The sequence below is a fragment of the Sapajus apella genome, unplaced genomic scaffold (genome assembly GCF_009761245.1).
Source record: "Sapajus apella isolate SASKATOON/1434 unplaced genomic scaffold, GSC_monkey_1.0 scaffold105, whole genome shotgun sequence".
Lineage (NCBI taxonomy): Eukaryota > Metazoa > Chordata > Mammalia > Primates > Cebidae > Sapajus > Sapajus apella.
In genome coordinates this window covers 4,968,697-4,986,591 of record NW_022437045.1, presented here as the reverse complement: position 1 = coordinate 4,986,591, position 17,895 = coordinate 4,968,697, and the positions used below count along the sequence as shown (strand labels likewise).

Below are 17,895 nucleotides of genomic sequence, written 5' to 3'. Positions count from 1 at the left end.
TTGAATAAGTTAACTTAAAAAAGACATTTTAAAGACAATTGAGGAAATAGGATTATGGGTTGAACATAAAATAATTATTAAACTTTTGGTGGTGATAATACTATGGATGCATTAAGAAAATGTCTGTTTTTCAAAGATATATATTGTAGTATGTAAGAATAAAGCAACATGACGTCTGGTATTTGTATTTACTGTGAAATCTATTTTTAAAAAAAGGTTTTTTGAGGCCGGGCACGGTGGCTCAAGCCTGTAATCCCAGCACTTTGGGAGGCCGAGGCGGGTGGATCACGAGGTCAAGAGATCGAGACCATCCTGGTCAACATGGTGAAACCCCGTCTCTACTAAAAATACAAAACATTAGCTGGGCATGGTGGCGCATGCCTGTAATCCCAGCTACTCAGGAGGCTGAGACAGGAGAATTGCCTGAACCCAGGAGGCGGAGGTTGCGGTGAGCCGAGATCGCGCCATTGCACTCTAGCCTGGGTAACATGAGTGAAACTCCGTCTCAAAAAAAAAAAAAAAAAAAGGTTTTTTGTTTTTTGCTTTTCTTTTTTGAAACAGGGTCTCGCTTTGTCACCCAGGCTGGAGTACAATGGTCCAAACACAGCTCACTGCAGCCTTGATCTCCTGAACTTAAGCAATCCTCCCTTCTCAGTCCCCTGAGTAGCTGGGATTACAGGTGCAGTACTACCACATCTGACTGATTTTTTACAGTTTTTTGGAAAGGCAGGGTTTCACCATGTTGCCCAGGCTGCAAATCTTGATAATTATTAAATCTGAGGTTTGGTATATAGCATTTACAGCATTTCTCTCTACTTATGATTATGTTTGAAAATTTTCATAATTTCAAGTTTTTAAAAACAAGTGACGAAATCTAATGAAAAAAAAAACTCTATAAACTCACAGAATCAGAAAAATTTGTTACTAAGTGCAACTTTAAAAGAAATATTTAACTTGCAACTCTCAAGGCCTACAAACACATTAGCATATGGCATGAAATTGTGAGCTGGTGTGTGTTAGCCACTTGGACAAGTTACCTGACAGTCTTTCAGTGCATTTTGAACAGAAGCCTGATCTCCAATTCGATGCTGTTGTTTTAGTCTTTTTTCCTGGGTTTCAAACCATGTTTTCAGACATTGTACATTACTTTCATATTCTGACCAAGATTCCAATAAGCCTTCCAACAGCTGGATCTGAATAAACACAATAAAATGAAATTTGCAACTTTATTTTAATAAAATCAAATCATTGGCATGTTAATTACTCTAGCCTGTAATTCCTTCAAATTAAGAATTCTTAAATACAGTTCATTGTATATATGATTTAAAACAGGGGTGTCTAATTTTTTGGCTTCCCTGGGCCACACTGGAAGAAGAATTGTCTTGAGCCACACATGAAATAAATTAACACTAACAATAGTTGATGATCTAAAAAAATTGTAAAATAAATCTCATAATGTTTTAAGAAAGTTTACAAATTTGTGTTGGGCCACATTCAAAGCTGTCCTGGGCTGCATGCAGTCCACAGGCTGGACAAGCTTGATCTAAAAAATGAATTTAATAAAGTATGAATCACTGACTATTACTTATTGGGAAGCAAGTAAGGACGAAAGTCAACTTGAAGCAAAGGCAAAAGAAATTAAGAGACATCTTTAAGAAAACTGAAACACCACGAAATACACAAAGAGAAGAAGTGTATAAGAGAAAATCATCAACAGGCTAAAGAAAGATTAGGGTGATTAACTCTCAGGGATACAGCTATACTACTCATGAACCCAGTCTTCCTTACAGAGTGTGTCTGTTCTTGGAATTTTCATGTAAATCTGGACAGCAGCAAGCCACTGGCTTACCTTCTCAGTTACTAGACCTTGCAGAATTTGCCAACTTTTATTCATTGCTCCAAGTTGCTCAGCAAAATCAGTCTTATCACTACGTTTACTTTCCACATCCTGACTGCTGATTTGTAGCACAGACTGGTTCACAAAATCCACTGTCAACTGTTTACAGTTAATGTCTATCTTAAAACCCTAAAAAAAGAAGAGAAAATAAGATTATACGATAAAGGTCTCATTACTTTTCCAGGAATTGGAAAACTTTAAGCAACCTCAATATTAATGTTATTACTTCCATAACTCAGTTGAAATGGCACAATTTGTCTGTATTCACACAACCCCATATTTTCAGAAGCTGAATATATATTTGCATATGTTTATATGAACATAAACCTAGATATGTGTATGTGTGTATATATACACATATTTATGTAGAAGATTTAGAACTAGATAAATTACATAACCTCACTATAAAATATTTGTAAATTTATTTTTATAATTTCTGTAATTCTTTAAGAACAATATAAAATTATTCAAAATCATTCCTAGTACTAGATATTTCTTCTTATTTCTATAACTGAGAATGCATTTTTCTTGCTCTTGAATACCTATCTGGTCACTGTGAAGGAAACATACATTCTAAGACTTGATTACCATACAGTAATTTGAATTTTTTAGTTCTTTCAAACAAAATGGTCTGAAAATACCAAAAGTTAAAAAGAAAAAAATTTAATTACCTTATATTTCTGAAGATATTCATGAATTGCCTTGTAACCTATGGAATTTTTAATGTTATCTTCATCCTTCTGAATAACATTTTCCATTAGAGAAATCCAACTCATGACTTCAGAAATGGCATGGCGGGAAGGCAGTTTATCCATCTGGAGCTGTCCAAGTCAGGGATAGAACAAGTCCCAAGTATTAAAATGGAAATCCCAACTTCTGTTAACTTTGAAACTCTACAATTCTTAAAAATGTACCAAGAGAGATAATACTCCTAATGACATTTGGAGCTCTTACCCCTATTGAAAGCTTCAAATTAAACATCAGGCAAGTGATGAACAATAATAGTCATTTGATGTTCACTTGACATTCAATACTGTAAACATTGTATAAACATTAACTAATTAATCAAAACACCAGCAAGAAGAGAATATTATTCTTATTTTATAACTAGTTTTATGAGTTTAAAAAAAATTAACCACAAAACATTCAACAGATGTATTATATTAATTATCCTGTAAAATCTCTGCATATTATGACTCAGGAATGTTAAAAGAAGAGAAAATACCACACTACAAGCTATCATTTTCTAGATTTTTGGCACTCTAATATTTATTCCTAAGAGCATAGCCAGTTTCCTCAGTCCTTAGCTGAAATTACAGTATTTAGAACTCAAAATCTTACTTAACGTATCACACATTTATGCATATGCTTATAATGATTTGGAGGAACAAAAACAATCATTTAAAATCTCTGTAGATCAACTTCTGTGCGGTGCTGAAAGATATAGCAATGAGCGTGGGATGGTTCCTGCCTTCTGGGGATGCACAGCTGCTTCTTAGGAGAGATTAGGCATGTACACCAAACACAGCTATCCTGCTTGATACACGGTGATGAGTGTCAAAGATAGATAAAGATAAAATTTTCTGGGATTTCAGGGGAGGTAAGTGTATTTTCAGATAAGAGGAGTATTCACATCTACTGAATACCAGTTGCTCTCCTATACAGAAGATTTTTTTACATATATTATAAATCTTCATAACCACGCACTTTATGAGAAAAGTATATGTAACGGTCCACGTGCTATCCAGGAGAAAACAGAGTTTAAACAAAGCCAGACAAACATTCCAATACACACACCCACATCTACATACACACATTAAAGAAATCCTTGGAGGAAATGCCATTGGAGTGGGGCTTTGTGGTGTGGCTCACTTTTCACATTAATGCAATAGAAGAGAGAAGAGGCCAGGTGTCTGGGACAAAGTTGATTTAAATTTGTGAGCAAAAGCAAATTAATGTACTTTTCCATGTCATATAGCTTAAGTCAATTACTATCCACTAAACCAATCCTTCCTTCTGTACCTGGTGGAGCTTCTCCTGGACGGCTGGAATATTGGTTAGCAGGTCAGTCCACTGGCTATCAATGTGTGACAGCTCAGAGCGTAGCGTGGCTGTGTCCACCTTCTTTAGTCGAAGAAGCTGATTTCCAGTACTCAGTACAGATGATTTCAGGGAAGATTTGGCATCTACTTCTTTAGAAAACTCCTAAAATAAGTAGCAATGTTCACATTAGTATTAAATAGCTAGACCATTCATTAAAAGGAAAGTGACAAATTTAGTGCATGTAACAATTTCCTTACATCCTGGAGGGGCATTATGCTGAGCACTCTCAAAGAAAATGAAAGCGGCATATCCTTGCCCTCGAATGAAAGCAAACTACAAAGCCCCTATCTAAAAACTACTTTAAAGAGGCTATGTTGAGTCGTTGAGCCCTATTATTTTGCATAATTATGGACCACACATAGTCAACATTAAGATATTCTCTATAGCCTAGTTTATTAAGTATATCCACTGATAGCTGACTTCCTTTCTACTAATGTATGGATCAGGCCTAACTTACAGGCCTGAATCAAATGCCTTAGATTCATAGACTTACCAGGAAAGCATTTAGATGATCACGGACCATTTCCAGCTCTTGTGGAACTGTCACAGATTGCTGAGTCCAAAATTCTAGCCTGTCTTTTGCAGATTGTAACCAGTGAATTAGATCTGCAGATTCACTTTGATATCTGTAAGCATATTAAGGAGTCTATTAAGTAAACATTTAATCCCTGTCTTCTGCTTACTCATGTTATTCACCAATGCCAACAGTTTTAAAACAAGAGGTCTGAAGATTTACACGAAAAATGCATGAGGTTGGCACTCTGAACTTTTCTTAATGTTGATACCTTTATCAAGCCTGTCTCTCTGAATTTCTGCTTGCCTGTCTTTGAGCTGGGTATAAAAATATCTTTCTCCTAGTCCTTCACATTGATGCTACTTAAAAGATATTAGATGATAGCTATAAAAGTCCTTTGAAATAAAGGTGGCTTAGACACAGACTGTCATTATGTAAAAAATCATCCCTCCATGCCCCCTGAATGGCTCCCATTGCCTTTGAGAAGCCTCCACTTCTCAATCCATCTGTTTATCTCCCTTTCAGGCTTTATTGTGAGCTCTCAGACACAGTCATTAGGCAAGGGATGGTGAAACTCAAAGGTAATGTGCCTTATGTACCTGCCTCCCTGCTCACTTTTAATTATATGTTTATATGATTATACAAGAATCCAAGGTGGGGACTTTCTGCTTATCTTTATTTTCCAAACTCTACAATAAGTTCCTAGAGGAGTCATATCATTTTCAAGTGAATATGTGCTTGCCTTATTTATTTACTTATTTTTGAGACAGGGTCTTGTTCTATCCACTAGGCTGGAATACAATAGCATGATCATGGCTCACTGCAGCCTTGACCTCCCAGGCTGAAGCAATCCTCCTGCTTCAGCCTCTTCAATAGCAGAGACTACAGGTATGTGCCACCATACCTAGTACTTTTAAAAAATTTTTTTATAGAGATTGGGGTCTTACTAAGTTGCCCAGGGTGAACTCCTAGCCTCAAGCAATCCTTCCTCCTGCATTAGCCTCCCCAATGATGAGATTACATTTTGAGCCATCATCCCCCACCCTCACTAACCTTAATGCAATGCAGCACTTATCTAAAAATATACAAAACAGTCACGTGTTACCTGGTCCAGTGTTTCAATATTGTTTCCAATCTGTGAAGTTCCTTAGACACTTTGTTGGTGTTACTTAGCCAGTGCTCTCCAAGTTGATTTAGTTGGCTTTCTAGATCTGAGCAGCTGATGGATATCAGAAGTCGTTTCCCGTCATCTAATACTTGATATAATTTGGGCTGGTATTCATTAAGGCTAGATTTTAAATGCTAAAATGATTGAAATTATGGAGTTAAAAGTTTGGATATGCAATTTTTGTCTTTAAGAATTATAATTTCTCTGGTACCTACAATGTTCTCATTATCTATTATTCAAACTTAAACTATACTCACTCAAGTAATATTGAAAAGTTTAAGATGTTTCATCTACATTTAAGTATAGATGGTCTCCTTTTGTTATATTTTTTTTTCATAGTGATGTTAGGTGGATTTAAAACTGCCAAATTGTCATTATTTCAAGAATAGTGTGACATCAACATAAACTACAGAAAACGCTTGGTGGAGGCTGAATTTTCAAAAAGAGCTCTCATAAAAAAAAAAAAGAAAAAAGAAAGGCTTTTAATAATGTTCTACTATAACAGAAACATTCTCTGCTTTCAATGTCAATAACTTGAAAGAAAAGTAAGAGTACTGATAACATAACCAATCGCAAGTTTGTTTACATTCTGTTAAAACTATTAGTAAGTTTCTAAAGGCAATGTGGTAGTTTGTAACACCAACCTGGTAGAGTGTTATACGGTCAATAAGCCTGTCCTCATTCTCTTCCACCAGACCCACGCTTGGGATGCTGCTTTCCACCACCTCCAGCTGTCTGCTGAGCTCCTGCTGGTCCTCATCCAGATGGGACCACGTCTAGAAACACAACATTAGTCTGTGAGCTAAAAAAAAAAAACCCTCATTAGGGAAAGACATTCTTCCTTGTGTGCAAAATCTGTGCTTGACAGATTCTCCTTTAAGTTATGTCCAAGATGTTTGTGTTGGGGCTTGCCCTGGGAAGCAAAAGATGGCTTTGAAGCAAGTAATCAGATGGTGACCCTTTAAAGCATTGTGAATGGGCTCTGGCATCTGCCACTAACCTTTTTATGACTCTAAGTTACTAAACTCTGTGCCTCTTTTCCATATATTAAAATGGGGACAATAATAGCTATCTTCTTCATTATGAGGATTAAATGGAATAATGTATGCAGTGTACCTGGTATCTGGTATGCACTTTTTTTGTTTTTAAAGATATGCTCTCACTCTGTTGCCCAGGCTGGAATACAGTGGCACAATTATGGATGATGGCAGACTCGAACTCCTGGGCTCAAGGGATCCTCCTGCCTCATCCTCCCAAGTAGCTAGGACCATAGGTTCATGCCACCACATCAGGCTAATTAAAAAAAAAAAAATTTTGCAGCAAACAACATTGCCATGTACGTACCTATGCAACAATCCTGCATGATCTGTACATGTACCCCAGAACCTAAAGTACAATTTTAAAATAAAAATAAATAAAAAATTTTGTAGGGACAGGGGTCTCACTGTGTTGTCCAGACTGGTCTCTAACTCTTGGTATCAAGAGATCCTCCTGCTTCAGCCTCCCAAAGTGCTAGGATTACAGGCATGAGCCACCACATCTAGCCCAGGTATGCATGGTTTTATTCTTTACCACAGTAAGGATTTACACAAGTAAACAAAACACATTACATTTGCAAAAGAAACAGATATTTATAAATATGAATATATAGTCTACATATTCCATGAAAGAAAAATACCAAATCACTTATTCCTAAGTTCAGACTTTTATTTTATTTAAAACTGGAAAAACTTTTTTAAAAAATCAGTTGAAGTCTTTTCCAATAATTTACACCATGGGTCAGCCGTTTCTTAGTGTGAGTATGCTCAATTTACTGTGCAGTTGAAGTGGCAACAAGGCACAGCAATAGAAACCCATGCTTTTTAAATACACTTACCAAATACCTATTGCCAGGTACTTTCAATGTCTAGGGATCTAGGAGTAAATAAAACAAACACCCAGGAAATAATAAACAACAAACCAAAAACAAGCAATAAGCTTTATGGTATAATAGAGTTCTTCCACTGTGGAAGAATGAAACAGGACTGGGTTGGGGTGGGCGGGAGTGTCCGGGTGTGTGCCTGGTGGAGCTGCAATTTTTTTTTTTTTTTTTTGAGAGACAGAGTTTCCCTCTTGTTGCCCAGGCTAGAGTGCAATGGTGCGATCTTGGCTCACCGCAACTTCCACCTCCCGGGTTCAAGCAATTCTCCTGCCTCAGCCTCCAGAGTAGCTGGGATCCCACACCCAGCTAATTTTGTATTTTATTACAGATGGGGTTTCTACCTGTTGGTAAGGCTGGTCTCAAACTCCTGACCTCAAGTGATCCACCCACCTTGGCCTCCCAAAGTGCTGGGATTTACAGGCGTGAGCCACTGTGCTGGGCCAAGGGGCTGCAATTTAAATGGTGTCATCAGGTAAGTTTCAAAGAGAAACACACATTTCAGGTAGTGAAGTCAGACAGATGAAGATATGATTGCTGACTCTGTCACCAATTAACCATGTGCCTTGGCAAGCCATTGCTCCCAGACTTATTCCTGAAACAGGGATTCAAAGTTCCATCTCAAAGGTTATGATAAAGATGAGATGGATTCATGTAAATGTAAAAAGCATAGCCAGAGGCCTGACATGTAAATAAAGCATAACTATTATTACAGATATTTCGAATATTAAAGGTAGATGTCTCTCCAAAATATAAGGAATTCCACAACAGGGAATTCCACATCTGGGACTTGGGTGTTAGCTAGCTATGAAAATGTTGACTCAGGGAAAATCCCATTTAGAAAAAAATGCAAATATGACTTGCAGGCCATCCAGGTAAGATCAGTAATATTGAGGGAGCAGGTGGGGAAGACAAAAAAAGGAAAGAGATTATAATCTCTAAAACTTCCAAGGAAGAGGAAGAATGAGAAAGCAGGAACAGTTTAGGGTAATTGATACAGTTAAGAAAAGGAGGGGACTATTCCATCAGGAATGCCCTACATTCTCATTTCAATAGGGTTCTACAGCTGGCCAGTAGCCACCACTGAGCACCTATTCTGTTCCAAGAGCAACCACATCTGGGACAGAGAAAAAGAATCCCACATTTTTCTTCCTTTTTTTTGAGACAGAGTTTCACTCTTGTTGCCCAGGCCGGAGTGCAATGGCGCAACCTCAGCTCACTGCAACCTCCACCTCCTGGCTCAAGCGATTCCCCTGCCTCGGTCTCCCATGTAGCTGGGATTACAGGCACCCACCACCACACCCAGCTAATATTTTGTATTTTTAGTAGAGACAGTGTTTCACCATACTGGTTGGTTTCACCAAGTTGGCCAGGCTGGTCTCAAACTCCAGACCTCAGTTGATCCAACCGCCTCAGCCTCTCAAAGTGCTGGGATTACAGGTGTGAGTCACTGCACCTGGTTTATTTCTACATTTTTCATACTCTTAGTTAAGCTGTCAGTCTGAATATCAAAACCCCAAATATCTTCAAGCAGAGTCTGAAGTCAGTGTATATCTATCTCACTTCTAATATGGCACAGCAGATAGTCAAATGTAAACAGGAAACACGGGGAACAAGCAACACAGGAGCCGTAGGAAAAGTGCAGTCCTGCGCCCGAGGGCACAGCTAGTTCTGAAGTTACGTGAGGCAAACTGCATGGATCGATACATCTTGCATTGAAGGTCCATGTTGCAGGAGGAAGTGTGCAGCATAGAAGATATGACATCAATGGTCTCACCTCTAGAATGTACTCCAGCTCCACACCCCTCTTGTGAGCCCGTTTCAGTACAGCAGAAGCCTGAGCCATCAGCTCTGTATGGAATTGGGTTTCCTTTTGGACTGCAAAGCTGATTATCTTTCTGAAGAGTGTTTCAGTCAAGATCATATGAGATTCCAGGCCCTGAAAGTATTCCTGCAATTTTTCAGGGAGAAAGAAGTCAGAAACTCATTCACATACTATGTTAGAATCAAAACTGGTTTAGAGCCCTGGGTGCGGTGGCTCACGCCTATAATCCCACACTTGGCGAGGCTGAAGTGAGCAGATCATCTGAGGCCAAGAGCTTGAGACCAGCCTGGCCAACATGGTGGAATCTATCTCTACTAAAAATATAAAAATTTGCTGGGCATGGTGGTGGGCACCTGTAATCCCAGCTACTCAGGAGACTGAGGCACAAGAATCGCTTGAATCTGGGAGGCAGAGGTTGCAGTGAGCTGAGATCATGCCACTGCACTCCAGCCTGGGTGACAGAGCAAGACTCTGTCTCAAAAACAAATCAAAACAAAACATTGCTTTAAACATGAAAGCTGACGGAACTCAATTAATGTATGAGCAATACCCTCTCACTCCCACTGGCCTCCCCTGGTCCAGGCACCTGTCACTGTCTACAGAGAAGGGAGCTCTAGTATCCTAATTTGCCTCCCCACTCAAGTGCATTCTATACCCAGCTATGCTGCACACACAGTGCCCCCCAAACAAAGATCTTCACGTGTGCCAGCTACAGAGAAAACTCCTCTGCCCTCATAATACCTCATCCATGTGCAATCTCCCTTCCTTACTCTCCTGGCACGGCCTCTACCTCCATCTACCTCTATGTGTCTTGGACACACTAGCTCCCATTCACCTCCTTTGGCCTCTGCTTCTACTCTGTTCTCAAGATTTTCTCACTTGACACTTTCGGCGACTTTCCTTCATCCATGGCTGGCCTTGAGCTCTACTTTCTGAGCTTCTAGAATGTTTGTTGTGATCATTCCATGTTGTCAACCACAGCTTTATAGGCACTGATTGATATTAAAGATTTGTTTGTTTTCCTTGTATTATACCTACACATAACAGAACTGTAAGCCTTGTGCCATCCTACAAATGTTTTTGAAATGTTACTCTTTTATGTATGATAGACCCTGGAGGAAGGAGATGGAGCTTATCCCATTTCTGGTTCCCAGTATCACGACAGAATGGAAGAACTGGGAACTGACAGTAACAGTTAACATTAATTGCATGCTTTCTGTTTACTAGGCACTCCATAAATACTCTATCTGACTAATCTCATTCTCATAACAACTCTCTACCTGTATGAGATAGGGAATTTCGTTTCCAGTTTTACAGAGGAGAACACTGAGAACCCCCACTCTATGCATGTTGGCCAGCATCACATAGCTAGTCATGGCAGAGCTTGGGTTTGAACCTGGGCAGTGTGGCTTTATCTGTACTTCTCATCAACACTGCAGAACTCTCTCTCAGAAAATGGGCTGGTAAGTAGAAGCTAGAGTTATTATTTTTAACCAACAATGATCAAGTCACAGAGTCCTAAAGTTGGAAGAGACTTTGAAGTTCATCTAGCTCAGCATGCAATGAAAGCTGAGATTCCTTTTACAAGCCCATCTCCCCTGAAAGCCTTGGCTGGACTTCTCATAGCCAGAAGGGATGTCTGTTTAATGGCAGCTTACTTCTTTTCGAGTTCTTTTTCTATTGAGGTTTATTTCCCTGTTATTTATACTCATTGATCCTAGTTTTCCCTCTGGAATAACTCAGAATAATCTTTTATTGCCATGGTCAACAATTTGAGAAACACCAGCTGTGAACTTTAAAGCAACGGTTTCAAAGCCAAATGATAAGGCTTTAATAAATCATAAATCTTTGGACAAAAACGTCTGGGAAAAAATAGGAAGAACAATTCGAAAAAGGGAAAAAAGAATCCACCTTTAAAGCCACCAGAGAGCTACGCAATGGTCGAAGATTTAAACTTCTATAACCCAGTGGGATTTTTTTAGTTTCCCTACAGGAAATTCCCATAGCCTAAAAGGCTATGTGTGTGTGTGTGTGTGTGTGTGTGTGTGTGTGTGTGTGTGTGTGTGTGTGTGTGTGTGTGTGTGAGAGAGAGAGAGAGAGAGAGAGAGAGAGAGAGAAATAGGCATTCTTTTACTATGGAGTAGTATCCAACCTGAACTTGGCTGTGGCATACAGTGATGGAGTGATTTCAGGCCTCCCAACTTTTATTACATAGTAAATGGCCTTGTTGTTCCCAGGGAGAAAGTTTGAGGTCTACAGCAACTAGAGGAACATATGTGAAGGGTCAGAGGATCTAAACGATGCATGTAAAAGACACCAGCCCAACCCTGGAGCTGAACAGACAGCTCTGCATTTCTAGAGGAGAGCAAGGAGTCCTTGTCCAGGACAAGGGAGGGCAGAGAGAACATCTAGGACCAGGTGGACAAACGGGCAAAAAGGAAACCCAGGGAAAGATGGAGTTAAGAATGAAGGTGGGCTCCTTTGAAGAGAGGCTCTGAGTTTTCCTTTGACTTCAGCTCATCTACGGATAAAGCCTGGCTAACAATACTAGTGAGAGACTGATAAGTAAAATTACAGTAAGTTATTTTTCTTTTTTTATTTACAAAATTATAGAAACATAACCTCTATAATTTCTCCATGGTACTGAAAGCCAGTGGGTTTGAATATACATTTTTTGACCATTTTAAAGAATAACTTATACGAGTAAGAACTCAAAAAAGACTGGGAATATTAGGTTTTACTAAATATGTATCAGGGTTTGAGAGCATGCTTTCCAACTACATTTTTTTTCTCTGTCTCTCTTTTTTGTTTTGTACCTTATGTTTGTCAAGTAGTTGTTGGATTTCCTCTTTGGAAGACACGATGATTTTCTGGTCTCCTGCCATCTTCTCCTGACCAGTTTCCAGCAGGTCAGCCAGATCTTGGAGGGCCCTCTCATACTGACTCTTGAGTGTAAGGTTCTGGTTCAGACCACTCCGCCGGGAGCCAATGGTCATCATCAGTTCATCATACATGTCCTAAGAAGCAGAGACCACAAGACTCACTCTCAATTCAAATTCTAGCAACTCTTGAAAAGAATATCAACATACTACTGTAAGGCCCAAGAGCCAACCAAGAAAATGCCTTCAGGGATGCACCTTATGGAGATGTTCTGCCTGCAGGCTGTCTGCTTGGCTTTCCTATGAGCCTTACTTTGAAAACATGTCTCACAAAAAAATAACCTCTGGACCCTTATTCTCTTGCCTAGGATATATTTGTTCACAGCGTCTTGATACCTGGTGGTTCCAGTTCTTTCATTAATCTTATTTGGTATGCTGATCTTTTTGCTTTAAATTTCATTTTATTTTTATCTGACAATGAAGCACAATGGAGAAACTGAAAAAAACTGAATTCATAAAAATTTACTTATGAAGTCACTGGGTGAAAGGATAAAATAAATATTCAATAACTAATGTGGAAACAATTCAACTCTGAAGAAAAGTAGAGTCTTGTCTCATGTCACATACTGAAATGCCATTTAGGTTGATCACAAAATAAAAATTTACTAAGTTAAAATATGAAAGGAAATAAACACGTCTATAAAAAATAAGCTTAATATTTTAAGATTTAAAAGGACACGCAAAAGTGTTTCCTAAAAATGGCATATGAGGTAGACTGGACAACTGTTTTCTCCGGATTTCAATGGTTTGTGATGAGATGAGGGGTAAAACTGTTGAAAAACTGTCCGTGTGGCTGAGGGACATGTCATAGAAAACGTAATTCCCATTTTTCTAGAGTTCTCAACATTCATATAATTTTAGAGCAACTGAATATAGTATCCTTAACATTTTCCTGCTAAATAACAATCACATTTGGGACTATCCCTCAAAGAAAGAGCTAGAGACATAGGGGAGTTCAATGTGAGCAGGAAGAGTTTCAAACTGAAGAAGGCAATATTTTCGCCAAATGTGGTGGAGTAAATAACTATTTAAACTGGAAAGGCATTTTAGGAGATGATGACACACCAAACACAAAATTTATTTGAGGCATATGGACCTGATTAATGTATCACATTAAGGTTTAGCAGGCCAAAATGCTTCAATCTGGAAAAGTTCAGTTTTAATGCCTATTTACAGCTATGACATTTGACTCTTACACCTGATGCTTAAGTGCTGTCGGAAAACTGTCTAAAAAAGTACAAAGTGGAGGTGGTGGGCTTATGACATCATGAAATGTTAGACAAAGGAGAGATATAGTTAAAATAAAAATGTTCTTCTCTTTTTAAGGTCTATTTTATTTTCTCAAAGAAAGAACTCACATCCTTGTACTGGACTGAGGTTACTAATTCTCAGCCGTTCTGCATACAGAGAAAACCTAACACGTGTGTCTGTGTGACCGTACACAATTGTACACAATTTCTTTTTGATCGAAAATAACTGCATTGCCTAGCTGATGCTAAATTTTGCTGGGCTAATATCTGAGTATCTTCTTCCTACCCCAATATCAGATTCTTTCCTAAATGTCAGATCTAAGAAAGGAGATTAACCCAAAGTATTATTCTCTATTCCTGAAGGATGATAGGAAGTCTGTTTAGATTTCAACTACCTTCTAGTTTAATTTTTGTTGTTGTTCTAGGACTGAAGTAATGTATCTATTCCATTCAAACGTGTATGGAGGATAAACTATAGTTTTTGCCTTAGAAAAAAATACTTTCTAAAAAGTATTACCTTGATTATTTGCTTTTAAAAATAATATTTGAAGAGGTAATGCAATACCAGGGTAGATATCTCTTTTTAAAGTTTTTCTAGATAGGATTGATAATCATTATATTTTCTACAGTAGAAAATAATATGCTACAACTAAACTATACTGCAATGCTTAACCATGAGAATAAAGTAACTGTCTGAAAAAAATATGAATCTTGGAAGCATGAAAACAACTCATTTCATTGTATTAAATATGTTAAGCCTCAGAAAATTTTCTAAGAGTTACTGGGCGGAAAGGTTAGGAACTAAATGGCATGAGTTGTATTAGGAAAGCCAAGAAAAATAGAGAAAGTGATTTTTTTCTCGGCTTCAAGTTTGATGTACCCCTGCAGGTGAATACTACTGGCTGAAGTCTGCACCTGGAGCTTGGAGAGTTCTTGCATGGACGGCTGCTCGATCTGCAACTTGTCACCACGCCTCTTTAATTCAATGATTCCTGCATCCAATTCTTTCAGTCCATCTTCGGCCTGTTGTATTGCCTATGTAAGATTCAAGATATTTTATTAAAACTCATATGAACAATTTCCCCACAGAAGACTGTGGTTATCGTGTCTCATTCTGTGTTCCTCCTCTCCACATAAAACATCCTCAATATATACAAGAGGAATCATTTCAATAAAACAAACAAACCAAAAGCCATGGTTAGAGACTATATAGAAAAGAGAGAAAGGCCCCTTATTATAGTATAGAGCAGTTACCTTACAGATAATGGGGCAGGAGAAACTTAGGGTAGAGGGCTGGGAAATGGATGTCTTGCTTAAACAAAAAAAAGGGGGTTTTTGAAAAGCAACACCTAGAAAGAAAGAGCATGATTTAGGATGTATTTTAAAAAAAAACTATTTGCCTGAGATTTTCTAGGGGACCATATTCTGCTGTCCTTGAAACATAGTTGTGAGCATCTTTGAAGAGAGATTTAGTGAGGCAACAAAAAATATGCTACAGCATGGTCAAGGAATCTGTGCTCCTTCTTGTGAAGTGGAAAATCAATCAGTCAACAAGTATTCAAGTGGTTGCTATTGCTAAGCCTTGTCTTCCCAGTGTGAGGTCTGTAGCAGCAGAACGAGATCTCATCCTGTCCTTCAAGGAGCTGATGGTCTGGTTAGGAAGCCAAAGTAAACAGAAAAATAAAGCAAAGCTGAATATAAGTAAGTACTAAACTCGATAATGCAACTCATCCCCATTACTGGAGATCAGAGAAGGGAGATACCAGACCTCGAATCCTGGAGCAGTCTAAGCAGGCATTTAGAAAAACGGCAACAGAGGTTGTCCCTGAAGGATGACAAAAACAAGACTCCAGATGGCAGATGAAACACATGTGTCCAATGTTCTCTTTCTTGAAAACCCCCTACAGCCAGAATGAATATTCTGTTTGCTTGCTTTTCTGGCATATTTTCCCCCCATAAATCTAAAAGGACAAGGAAACAGAAAAGAAAACAATGCCAACAAAACGTTGGGAGCTAGAATTCAAAAGGATACATGATAATTGACTTAGGAAACCTGAGGAAGCTGAATCCTAAACCAGTGCCGGATCTCCACCACCCAATTCAGGACAACAGAAATCTATGGAACTCTGGGTGAAGTGAGCTGGGGTGCTTATACGGAGGGTTAGTGAAGAGTTGCTTCAAGGACAGTGAAGCCACAGATGTCCCTTCTTATTCTATGCTCTCCCTTTTTCTTCCCCGGTAAAAGACTGAAAGTTTGTTTTCTGGAGAAGGCAAAACAGATGGAGGAGCACTGGACACAGCTGTGAGCTTGAGTGCTTGACTGAAAACAAGGGAGGAAATAACTGGATGCTCCCTGAATCCTGAATGTGGGGCCCCTGAGTCTTCTCTCCCTGGGGCAAGAAGTGCTACAGCCAGAGCTCTAGTCTCCAGACAGAGAAGGAAAAATATCTGAAACCACCAATAAGACAGGCCCAACAATTTGACAGAAGAATTCTTTAACAAATAAATGGTCCATAGAAACCATCCTGCAGCAACTCTTGAAATTGTCCTGTTCCATCCAAACATAGTGTTTCCCTTCAGCTGTTCAGTCCTCCATCCTAAACCTAAACAAACAGCAAAGGGTTTCAATATGCCTTTTGACAATGTGAAAGATGGGGACTAACAGAAGCAAATAAATAAAAGCAAGCTGGAGGAAAACAGATTATACAGGAAAAATAGAGCTTCATTAAAGACCCAGAAAAAGTATAAATGATAATGTAGTCATTTAAAAAATCAAAAATACTAAAAAGGATCATTCAGAGAAACAAAATGAGCTCTGGGAAAAGCAAATACATGAGAGCAGAGATGCAAAACTCAGCATGAGAGTCTGGAGTTGAAATCGAGGAAGTTTCTCAGAAAGTAGAGAAAAAAGGCAAAGAGAGAAAGGTCTCTTGGTGAGATAATTCAAGGATTGGACCAGAGAATCCAACATCTGACAAAAAGGAGTCCTCCAGAAAAGAAGAAGGTAAAATGGAGAAAAGAAATGTATTAAATAAATCATTGAAAATTTTCCAGAACAGAAAGATGAGAACTGCCAAATCAGAAGAGCCCTTTGAGCTCCCAGTCCAGTGGATAAAAATAGATCCTGCCCAAGGCATGTGATTGTGAAATTTCAGGACACTGGGGACCTTTGGGAATTAGAATGTTTTTTGATTCCTCAAGACAACACTGGGAGCTAGAAAACAATGGAGAAAAAGCTTTGAAACTCCAAAACAATTCATATCCAACAAATGACATAAAAAGAGCAAAGCCATCAATAAAGTGAGAGCATGGTATAGGAACATTTTCAGACACACATCTGGAAAAATACATTTATCATGCATCCTTTCTCAGAAAGGACGTGCACTAACCAAACAAGGAAGTCATGCAGTAAAGAGAAAGACTTAGGGCTCAGAAAAGAGAAGATCCAACACAGGACCTCATGATGGTGGTGAAGGGAGATCCAAGAAGACAACTGTGCACGGATCTTATGAGGCAAGAGAACTGCTCTGGATTGGAACAGCATGAATCAAGAGATGACTATTGAGTGAGGTGTGTCTTCCCCTATGTGCTCTGCTGTTATTGCCTTTTTAATCCAAGTTGGGTAGGCATGGAATTAACACGTTAATTAGTTGCTTTCCATTTATTCAAAGAAGAAAATCTGTTTATTTCTTTGTCTGCGACAGTTAGTTATATAGGTCAAAAATTAGTAAAAACTGTTATTTATAAATTAGTAAATATTAGTAAAAATGTTACTTGTAAATTAGTAAAAAAATGTTACATATCTTATAATTCATATTAGAAATTTAAGGCAAGACATCACTATAGTTTCTACAGTCTTTTCTGGAATCACACATACATTATAAGCCAAGAGGGAAAAAAAGTTATCTTCGTGTGGAAGATATGACAGGAGAAGAATGATTTGTAATTTGGTGCGGGGGGAGGACGAGAAATCCCTTTAAAGAGTACATGAAATTATGGTCAAGAAAAATGCACAGTTGGATGCAGTGGCTCACACCTGTAATCCAACACTTTGGGAGGCTGAGGTGGGAGAACTGCTTAAGCCTAGGGATTCAAGACCAGCCCAGGCAACAAAGTGAGACCTCCATCTCCATATTACAAATACATACATACACATATATTTTTTTAAATAATTAAATTAAAAGAAAACACACACTCACATATAATTTTGCAAACTGTTTTGGGTGATGTTTTTTAACACACACACACACACACACACACACACACACACACACACACACA

The 17,895-nt window shown here is 38.5% G+C and overlaps 1 protein-coding gene across 19 annotated transcripts in view; it reads right to left on the bottom strand.

Moving 5' to 3' along the window:
* SYNE1 (spectrin repeat containing nuclear envelope protein 1) overlaps positions 1-17,895 on the bottom strand; it is a 411,505-nt gene that overhangs the window by 108,339 nt on the left and 285,271 nt on the right. For all 19 annotated transcript variants that reach the window (XM_032258772.1, XM_032258777.1, XM_032258767.1 and 16 more), the window contains 10 exons: positions 14,530-14,649; positions 12,242-12,442; positions 9,378-9,551; positions 6,327-6,458; positions 5,620-5,816; positions 4,494-4,626; positions 3,920-4,102; positions 2,569-2,718; positions 1,850-2,026; positions 1,038-1,193 (listed from right to left, as the gene is read on the bottom strand). In XM_032258772.1, coding sequence (XP_032114663.1) covers positions 1,038-1,193; positions 1,850-2,026; positions 2,569-2,718; positions 3,920-4,102; positions 4,494-4,626; positions 5,620-5,816; positions 6,327-6,458; positions 9,378-9,551; positions 12,242-12,442; positions 14,530-14,649 — 1,623 coding nt within the window. The remainder of the gene's footprint in view (positions 1-1,037; positions 1,194-1,849; positions 2,027-2,568; positions 2,719-3,919; positions 4,103-4,493; positions 4,627-5,619; positions 5,817-6,326; positions 6,459-9,377; positions 9,552-12,241; positions 12,443-14,529; positions 14,650-17,895) is intronic.